The sequence below is a fragment of the Chelonia mydas genome, chromosome 7 (genome assembly GCF_015237465.2).
Source record: "Chelonia mydas isolate rCheMyd1 chromosome 7, rCheMyd1.pri.v2, whole genome shotgun sequence".
In the NCBI taxonomy this organism is placed as follows: Eukaryota; Metazoa; Chordata; order Testudines; family Cheloniidae; genus Chelonia; species Chelonia mydas.
The window spans coordinates 36,903,066-36,913,857 of record NC_057853.1 but is presented as its reverse complement, the minus strand read 5'-3'; the positions used below and the strand labels follow the sequence as shown (position 1 = coordinate 36,913,857).

Sequence of the window (10,792 nt, the reverse complement as noted above, 5' to 3'; positions counted from 1 at the left end):
ATGATGATTTATTGGCTGAGATAAAGAACCATACACCTTCCAAAAATACTAAAATTCTCTTAATGCTAGAACTTAAATGCACCTGTAATGATGACTGTCCCTCTGATGCTCTCAGATGCTGCAAAATTGTGGGCATAAAAAAGTCAGATTCTAAGCTCTAGCGCATCATTTCTCAAATGTGGCCACATGCGGCAGCCAGGGGCTTTTTGTGCAGCCACAGCCTTCTTGGTGGTGATGGGGGGGGGGGTGTCCCCCCTCCCACCAGTGGTGCCAGTAGGTGTTGGGCTCTGTCCCCCCCTAGAGCCACAAATGCTGGAGGATCAGGCAGGCAGTGGGGCTCGGGCTTCAGACCTGGGGTGGCAGGCTCCAGATGTGTGGCAGTGGGCTCCATCCCCTGGCCACGGGCTTTGAGCCCTGGCCCCAGGCTCATCACCCCCTCCAGCCCCTGCCCGCCTGCCTCCTCTGGCCCTGGGCTCCGGCCCCCAGCCGCAGGGTTTTGGACTCCACCTGTGGGGCCGTGCGATCCAGCCCCAGCCATGCAGCAGTGGGCTCTGACCCCCAGCCACAGGGTTTTGGACTCCACCTGTGGGGCCGTGCGATCCAGCCCCAGCCATGCAGCAGTGATTGCTGGCCCCAAGCTCACCCCCGCGCATCCACACACACGTTGCCCTGGCCCCCACTTCATCCTCTGGCCCTAGTGCATTGCTGCTGGGCTCCAGTCCCCAGACTCACACTCCCGCCCCTGTCACCCCTGGCCCTGAGATGCCTCCCTACCCACCTCTCCATCCAGGGCTTAATTTGTCCCCCAGCTTGTCAGGGCTGAGTAAGTCTGTTGTGAAAAGTGATATTTGTATGTTTGTTAATATCACTTTTGACTGCCTCGCTAGCAAGTCTGCTGCTGTGAAAAGTAATAAACAAATATCACTTTTCACAGAAACGGACTTATTAGCTAGCAAGTCTTAAAAAAAACAAGCAACCAAAAAAGCAAAAGAAAAACACAAAAAGGAACAAGAACACACAAAGCACATTATTTGTTTCTATTCTGTTTAGGTCCAGTAAAGAACAAAGAAAACTGTACATTATTTTTATTATTGAGTCTGCGAAAAAACCCTATGTAAATAAATTACAATGATTTGGACATGTATATGTGCATATGTATTTGCTTTTCCTGAAGTTAATTGACAATTTTTCCTAATACTTAGAGTGGCCACCAGCAATAGTTGGTGGCCGCACTCTGAGGCCACCAAAAATTTTCTTGTGAGAACCCCTGCTCTAGCGTATGCAATTATAAATTCCAGTGTTTAAAATAAAAAGATAGCTTTGACCAAGTTAGCTATCTATCCCCTTGTTAATTGCTGTACTATTATCCGGTTCAGAAAGCTGTCACCTGCAGCAGTGATGTGAATGTGCCATGACATACATCTTTCACTGTGGTATTTCCTTGGAAGCATAGTTTAAACCAATTAAATGCTATTATTAATATGTTGATCTAGGGGCATATACTCTGCCTGGCAAACTCCCGTTGGCGATAATAAATTGCACATGTATCACAAGGGCAGAAATGCCTTTAAGTAACTAATTGAAATGGAGTTAATACTTGAAAGACAAATTAAAATTTTTTCTATATGTTCTTTTCCCTATTTTTAACCAGAATATTATTCTTCAAGTTGGACTGTCCTATGGAACCACCTAAGCCAAAAGTAGGCTGCAATTATCTGTCTTTTTATCTTTGTATTGTTTCTAAACCTCTCCTATAAGTTAATAGTATGTATCCTAAGAATTTTTACAGCAATAGCAGTCAACTTTAATATATCTTCCTCCTCCTGCACATCCCTGGTCTTCTTACTACTCCCCCCACCCCCTTACTACTTCACTTCCCTTCTATAAACCCCTGCATAGACCACCTGCTCTGTCCTCTACCTGATTCTATGCCCTTTCCATAACCACCTCCCATTCCTACAGAAATCTTGCTTCTCCTAGTCCTTTGACCCTCCCTCCTCTTGCCTCCTGTATAGCTGTCACTTCTGTGTTATATATTATGTATTGTATATCTCCTGGCAAGGGGACCTATGAATGCACAAGACTTGCTTGTTACCCCTGGGAATTTACAATATTCATTTGCAACATCCAGTCTTCTGCAGACTTGTAGCATGGCAACATCCAGTCTTCTGCAGACTTGTAGCATGGAGGACTGAGTCTAGTTCAAAGCATTCTGCTATTTCTCTTCAAAGCTCTTTTGCTTTGGTGCATGCTAAGCATGTTATTGCCTGAATATACTTGCTTAAGTTTCAGAGTAGCAGCTGTGTTAGTCTGTATTCGCAAAAAGAAAAGGAGTACTTGTGGCACCTTAGCGACTAACCAATTTATTTGAGCATAAGCTTTCGTGAGCTACAGCTCGCTTCATCGGATGCATTCGATCAGCACACCCTGTCGAAAAGGGACACTGGTGGCTCCGGTCAGCACCACTGACTGGGCTGTTAAATGCCCGGTCTGTGGTGGTAAGACAGGCTAGGCTGTACCTGTCCTGGGTGGCACTGCGCTGTGTCCCAGAAGCAGCCAGAAGAACAGGTCCGGCTCCCAGGCGGGAGCGCCAGGGCGCTCCGGGCACTGCCCCCACCCCCAGTACTGGCTCCAAATGGGAGCTGGGGGAGGGGGGCGCCATACCTGCAGGCAAAAGCAGCACGCAGAGCCCCCTGGCCCTCCAGCCCAGGACCTGGACATGCATCCGATGAAGTGAGCTGTAGCTCACGAAAGCTTATGCTCAAATAAATTTGTTAGTCTCTAAGGTTCCACAAGTACTCCTTTTTCTTTTTGTTTTAGTTAAGTAATTATAAGCAAATATGCTGCATTGCACAACAGCTGGGAAACCCCAGTGCAATTTTCTCACTAGTCCTAGTCCAAATTTAAAACGTTTGGATGCCTAAAGTTAGTCTGCTTGTGCCCAACCCAGCAAAGCACATGCTTAAGTGTTTCTGCTGAAACAAGGTCATAATGGGGTATAGCACTGTAACAGAAAATGGGTTCCATTGCTGTTTATTGAAGATAACTTGGGGGATTTTAGTTTGCCATCATTGTATTTATAACAAATGACACATTATCACATTCATCACTATCAAACGTGTTCAGGGCCATCCTTAGGATTTATGGGGCCCTATACAGTATTAAACTGGTGCCTCTAGGCCTGATGGCAGCCCGGCTCATGTGTATTTTAGATAAGGGTGGTCTTTTGAAGGATTTATTTAAAAAAAACTATATGTCTGAAGATCCAAGCATTTAAGGCTAAATAAAGATGAATACTCGGATTGTGCATCTAAAAATCTATATAAGGATTTTTTAGAGATGTGATTTTTATAATCTTCAGCAACACACTAATGAAATTATTTTGAAAGCAAATTTTAAACTAAGGTCCTGTAGACTAACATGTTCTGAGTAAATATTACAGTAATGCACAGCTATTTTTGTCAGTAAATTCAGAAATTGTCAGTATATACCTGAGGGTTGGCAAATGCCTGCTAAAGGGCTTCATTACCACTTGAATGGCTTGTTAGCAGTTTAAATGTTGTGTTAATAGGTCTGGCAGGCTGGAAGGCTTTTTCACTTTTAAGTACTAGATCCCCTCTGGAGGAAGACTCACCAGGCTGCAGCAGCCAGTTGTGATGGGAGCCTGCAGGAAGGGTCAGAACAGGGATAGGTAGAGGCGGGCAGGTGGACACTAAGACCCAGGGGCACTGCAAATGTATGCTGTGTATGCCTAAGGATGGCCCTGAATAGTTTTTAGATTACCACCTTTGAATGGGAAATATGGCCTGGTATTAGCAAAAATAAATTTGCCTGTAACTTAAGCCACTGGAGGTTATGTCTGACTCAGTTGCCACTCCTACTCTTTCTTGCATTTATATATACCATTTAAAAAAAAGGCAGAAAGGGACCATTCATTGCATCTAATTTTTACAGACTCTTCCAATAAAAAGCAAGGTATAGTTTAGTGTCCCCACGCAGATACCTAAATTCCCTCTTTTAATTTAAATTAAGTTATTTTATAGTCTCCTCTACATTCCTAGGCAATATACAAAATGTGTGGGGTCTCTTAAAACACAACACAAGTCTTTCCCACAAATGTTTTATAACCTTTAATTTAGAAGCAAAGCTGAGACAGCATGGCTTATTTTAAAAATTGAGTTCAGAGACAGTGATTTTATTCTTTTCCTAAGGAGCTGCTCTCAGTGAAATCACAAATATTTCTTGGAATACATTTTTACTCTTCACTTACTGCCTCTACTTGCTTTCCATAGATAAGTAATGATCCTAGTAGAGACCACTCCTGGGATCTTTGTATTGTATTTGTAACTTGGAAGCATGACTGATTTTTTCAGGTCTTGGGAAGGGACATATTAAATCAGATTTTTCATGCTGAAGCCCAAGATCATTCACATAGTTGGTGTCTTAACACATTATAGTCATCTAAGCTTTATTGTTTGAGAGTGAACTAAATTCTCAGGATATAAAATTATGACTACAAATCACACACTGTCTTTAGAATCATGCAGAAAATAATGAGAGAAACCAAAACCGTAAATGAATATTATCTGTCTCAGACAAAACCAGTGGCTTACAGTTACTGCAGCAGGGGGAGCACAAAATCTGGATCAGCAGAAAATACACTTTGTCATCACAGCACTAGTCTGTATAACAAAAAGGTAAAATGTAACTTCTATAGCTACTTTCAAAGGTTACGCAGATTTTAGAACAATTTAAAATAATGATCTTTAGTTTTGGTTAAAGTAAGTTCAAGAAAAACATTTTTTGTCAGCGAGTCAATTAATTTGCTTCAGCTCCATTTCAAGACTTTGCTTGTATGCCTGCCAGTCATTTGGAAGCAAATTAAAGAACAGGAATTAGAACTAGTTGGCCCAATGCTTGCTGAGGTTCAAAATGCAGTAATAAAACTAGTTCACTACAAAAAACTTAACGCAGGACCAATTTTTTAAAATTTGTGTTTGAATCTACATAGTTTTGGTGAATGATCTGAAAAATCTGTGTAAAATTACTATCTATTCTATTAGAATATCTAGAAAGCTCAATATGTCACCATTTAGATTGGGTGTGCATGGACAGAGTGACTGCAGGCATACTTGGGACTAGTAGGTCACTTACTTTTGTGAGTAAGCTGTCTGGGAATTAAATATTCTTGCTATCAAAAAGGCTTGTAGAAAAAAGTGTAAATACCTAACCGTCTCTCCACCATCATTTTGTTTGACTTCAAATTACTTTTAAGAAGAAACATTTACGGGTGGGAATTTAAAAAGTGCCAGAATAACTGGAAGTCAATGGGACTCATTTTCTGAAGTCACTTAGTTGCTTTTGAAAATTTAACTTGAAATCAAATCCTTTTGATTTCAGCCAAAAAGACAAGGAAGACTCAAAAACAAATGTTAAAATACACCACTACATCAGCCAAACATACAGTGGTTAAAATTGGGCTTGGTTCTACAAAATACCAAGTGCCCTCCCATTGACTTCAGCGTTTCACACAATTGAGCCCAAATAGGATATTTAGTAATTTCACTTTTTAAAATGAACATTTAGAGCATCAGCCTTCTCCTTTGAAGCTGTAAGTTTGTTGTTTGCCTGTGTGCCTGGTGAGGTGACATGCATGTTCCAGCCTGACCACATCACTGATGATGCTGTCGTCAGCCATCAGCCCCTATGGAACCTAAAAAGAATGAAGCATTCTATGCCGAACATGATGGTTTTGTTCAAAGTCTGCTGACATCTTTCCCTAGTTAATTAGCAAAAGAAAAACATTGCAAACTAGCTGGAACTGCTGGAGATAAGCCTGATAGTATATTTTTTCCATTTCTGACTATTGACATGAAGTATGCATCTAGATGTACACTGTGGATGAAAGTCTGACGCCACTGAAGTCAATGGCAAAGCTCCCATAGACTTCAGTAAGGTCAGGCTTTCACCCTGTAGATCAAAAGGTAGCTAGAGGGTTGAATCCCATAACCAATGATTCTTTGACTACAGAACTGGGAAAAGTCAGTGATTCTCTTTCCACAGCCAACCATACATTCTTCAGGAGCTATGACTTGGTGAGGAGAATGTTATCAGTAGTGCACAAACTCACATTGCTAAAGAATTGACCTTAATACGCTGTAGAGGTTCTGCATTCCATCAGGGTTGTCTGTTACTTCAATAATTACCTCAAAATATCCTTTTGTGTTAACAAAGGTGTCGATTTTTCAAGTGGTGTTTTGTAGGAAGGAGTTATTCAGACTGGCTCCTGTATGACTGGGTAAATCAAGCTCAGCTGTGAACCACATGTTTAGCAGAATCCAAAGTTGAATATCCCAGTTCATCATCTTTTAATAATTACTATTCTAGTACATCTATCTGCTAAACTACATACCTCTGAAAAAACCAGGCCTCTCCAGTAGAGAATTCTTCTAGGTACTTATCCCATTGTTCAAGCAGTCCGTACATGTCTGGCTGCATTAGTGGGATACTAATGCATTGCTCCCACCCAAGTTCAACTCTATGAATGCCTGTTTCATTGTAATTATACACCAATCCTGGAAACATAAGCAGCAGATTGTCAGCAAGGGAGGAGAATCAGAAATAAAAGTCCACTGTTATAAGATGAGACAGCTAGTTACAACAATATTGCTTTCCCTAATGGCATTATTCATGACAGTACAGTAATTACTACAGCCTGCAGACCACTGTTTCCCCCCTAAAACATCATATTATGACATGTCTAATCTTGATCATGAAACAGTTTGCATTTTTATACTGTAATTTCACTTTGCATTTGTTAAATCAGTGGAAAAATAAATTTGATTCAAAACCTTAGATTCTGAAAAATAACCTTTCACAAAACCTAAACCCAAAAGGTTTTCTTTAAACTCCAGATGAAACTTATTTTAAAAGAAAATCTATTATTGTTCCTCTGCCATGTTTGCAACCCTAATATGGCAGCATGGTGCTAGTACATGAAATTGAAATTATCCAGAAAGAGACTATAAATTAAAGTAAAACTGACATCTATTTTCATTGTCCAAGATGAGGAAAAAATGCAAAAAGTAAACAGCACTGACACTGATAAATTAGATTTTTAAAATTCTATCATTTTAATAATCAGAGGGATTATTATAGCATGTGGGCAGGGACTTTTAAAAAAATATTTTTAATTTAACAATTGTCCCTTTAAGATTAGTATGTGCTTAAAAATCAGCAGAAACAATTCAGCATACTTAAATCTCATTAAAAGGCCATGGTACAGTGGGCTGCCTAGTTAGTTCTTTGTGCTGGAGATGGACAAAATGGGGCTGTGCTTGGTTTTGAATGTGGGTTCCATTTTTGTCCATACTTCCAAAATTTGTGGGGTCTGGGGAGGATAATGATAAATGGTTCTGGTTCGGGGTCAAGACAGAATCCTGGATTCAAATTCTCGGTCTTGGTGAAATCCTAACGTCATTAAAGTCAATGGTAAAATTTCCATTAACTTCAGTTGGGCCAGGATTTCATTGCAGGCCTTTTGTAGTAAAGGGGAGGATGTTTTTTAACAGCAAGCCTCATATGTCACCATGTTATACCAATAAATTAAAAACCAGCAGGATCTTATTAAAGGGAAAAAGGCAAAATACCACATTTATTGTGAATACAGAAAGAATCATAGTAAGCAGTTAGTTATAGTTATAACATTCCATTCAATCTCATATTTATTCACACATTCATTCATACAAACACACACACACAGAGGTTCTGCAAGGTTGTTATCATAGTTACCAGCCTTAGAGTTGCTCATGCCAAGCCACTGGCCAGGTGGCCTGGACATGAGGAGGGAGCAGGGCCTTGTCAGATGCTCATCTGATGCTCCTGGAAGTTGGTTTGCAGAATCAGACCCCCCAAAGTTCTCACTTTCTAGAGTCTATAGGAATTTATTCCTAGGCTAGTCTGTGGGAATTGCTTCATCATGCTGTTGCTGAATCAATCAGCAGATAGCACATTCCTGACGGCTCCGTGCTGCTAGATGTTATCTTGTTCTTTGGTTCTCCCATTCTTGAGGCTGTTGGGTGGATTCCAGTCTGCCCTCCGGGGGTCCTCTGGTTATTTCCACTTGACGCCTTCTTCAGCCGATGGACGCTGGATTCTTAAGCTGGCACCTCCCTGATCATTCAGTTATTATCCACACCAAGCATCCATCCACATACATCCTCTATCTCTATTTTAATCACAATTGTTAATACAACAAAAGGGTGGGGAGTCTCTGGGTTCTGTTTCTGTTGTTACACAGTATTGCTTTGAGTCTCTCTCTCTGTGAATTGCTTTGAGAACAGACTCTGTCTTAGAATGTACTAACGCAATTAGCAGCTTGCAAGTTTCACACATAGAGGGAGAGAAACAGTACCAAAAACCAAGAGACCTCTTAATTAGTAATACCCTGGAATTTAAACTATGGGGAATCAAACTCATTTGTGATTTTAACACAGAACTTCTTTAATATGATCCAACAACCACAGCAGTGTAGAATTGACTGGCTCGGAAATGAGTGCCATTCAGTCCTCAGGCAATAAGACTACTTTAGCCCCAAATGTTGGTTTGGGAGGGTAGAGAGCAGGAAAGCCAAATATTAAATATACAGTGCAAATCCTAGTAAGGTAGTGGAGATACATTAGAGATGCACAACATTTTAAAAAAGAATATAAACTAATTGCAAAGCCCGTATTACCATTAGTATTGGTTATTCCGACATGGAGATCAGAGCTTCCATCATACTCTCTGAAAGAAAAATGGGAATGTTTTCATGACTGAAAATATGTTATTTCTTGTAAATATTGCTTGGCTTTAGATCTGGTATGTAAAAATTTCTACCACTTTCCCCTTCTGGCCTATTAAAAATAACCTGAAAAGGCTGTTTTCTCTGTTGGTATTTTGGATCCCGACTAAAACCAGGATGCGGACAAGCAAATGGAAATGAACAACCACCACCATGAAAAACTTAAAAGACAAATGTTTTCATTCCCAGAAGGTTCAGGGTTTGCACAATGGTTTTATTTTACCCAACCAAGTTCACTCATCTCTGATTAGGATACAACAGGATGGACTGATTTAAATAATAGTCATTTAAATCGCCAATTTTAATCATGATTTAAATCAACAAACAGAAAACTTTTATGTAATAATCAATTTTAATCTTGTTTCGCATCTGTACTCTTTTTTACCTATTTTCCTAAAGAAAAGTTGATTCTCGTTGGTTGGTGTAATTCAGTACAGGAGAACCTCAGAGTTGCAAACTGACTGGTCAACCGCGCACCTCATTTGGAACTGGAAGTATGCAATCAGGCAACAGAGACCAAACAAAAAAGCAAGTACTGTGTTAAACATAAACTACTTTTTAAAAAGGGGAAAGTTAAAAAAAAAAAAATTGACAAGGTAAGGAAACTGTTTCTGTGCTTGTTTCATTTAAATTAAGATGATTAAAACAGTATTTTCCTTTTGAATAGTAAAGTTTTAAAGCTGTATTAAGTCAATGTTCAGTTGTAAACTTTTGAAAGAACAACCATAATATTTTGTTCAGTTACAAACATTTCAGTTATGAACAACCTCTGTTCCCGAGGTGTTCATAACTCTGAGGTTCTACTGTACTACTTTTTGCTAACCAGAAAGTACATCTATTTAAGCAATTATATAGCTTGACATACATTTATTCAGCTTCTTAATTTTTACATGTTTATTATGTTATAAAGTGGTGAATGATGCATATATTTACTAGATAATATTTTACTTGTGATTTGTCAGGCTGCATTTGGATGGAAATTCAAATTAAATTAAAAATGAACAAAAACAGCATTTTAAATTTGTTTTTAACAGTTTAATAGTTGTTTAAATAGTTAAATAAAACTACCTTAAATATGCTGGATACATAAGAAATAAAGTGATTTATTAAACTAAGGAAGTATCTGTAGTATCTATATCTGTAGTTAGTGAACTGAACTGATAGTTTCTGGCCATCATGTCCTTTAAGATTTTAGAACTAGTAGGTGAGTGGCAGATACTACCTATTTGGTTGATTTAATGCACCCTCCCTATGCACATGCACATCACTTGAAAGCTTAATATGTCTACTTTAAGATGAGGTATGTTATGGAGCGGTCAAGTGACGCCGTTATCATAGATTTGGGATAAACAGTGACAATGTGTTTAAATGACATCTTCAAAGTATTTGCATTCATTTGTGTTAGTTTCATGACTCTGTGTATTATTTCAAGACATAAAATTGGAATTTTTTTTGTGACCTCAGAGCAACACAACCATAATTTAAAGAGTAAAACAAAGTATAATAATTAATTTGCACAGGTATCATTGAAATGTAAGAATGCTGGTGACATTTCTAATCAACATCATTGTCATCATCTTGTTCATCATTATGATCTTTGTTAAGTGTGCATGGGTTACCACAGTCTTTGTCTGGGCATGTACACAGTTATGTGCAGGAAAGATTGTTCTGACTACAGACAGTTGATTTTTCTCAAGTATTTTTTTCATGGCTCGTTGGTTCGGGGTGTGTTCTAGGTTTTTCAAATACTGTGCACTGTATAAGAGACTCTGATTATCCATGGAGAGTTAAGTGACTTTTCTTTCCCATGCTTCAGTGATATGTCTTGTGATGCTTCACTATCTGCAGACTGTTGCTGAAATGCCACTCTAGCCATTGAATGGAAGGTATTCTTCCCATCAGTTATCTCTGTGTTGATGTCTATATTATCATCTCCTTCATGAATGAGAT

At 39.3% G+C, this 10,792-nt stretch overlaps 1 protein-coding gene across 4 annotated transcripts in view; it reads right to left on the bottom strand.

Annotated features, from left to right (window-relative positions):
• The window catches only part of MKRN2OS (MKRN2 opposite strand), a 32,605-nt gene that overhangs the window by 15,462 nt on the left and 6,351 nt on the right, over positions 1-10,792 (bottom strand). For all 4 annotated transcript variants that reach the window (XM_043551715.1, XM_007056489.4, XM_037903412.2 and 1 more), the window contains 2 exons: positions 8,735-8,784; positions 6,413-6,575 (listed from right to left, as the gene is read on the bottom strand). In XM_043551715.1, the coding sequence (XP_043407650.1) occupies positions 6,413-6,575; positions 8,735-8,784 (213 nt within the window). The remainder of the gene's footprint in view (positions 1-6,412; positions 6,576-8,734; positions 8,785-10,792) is intronic.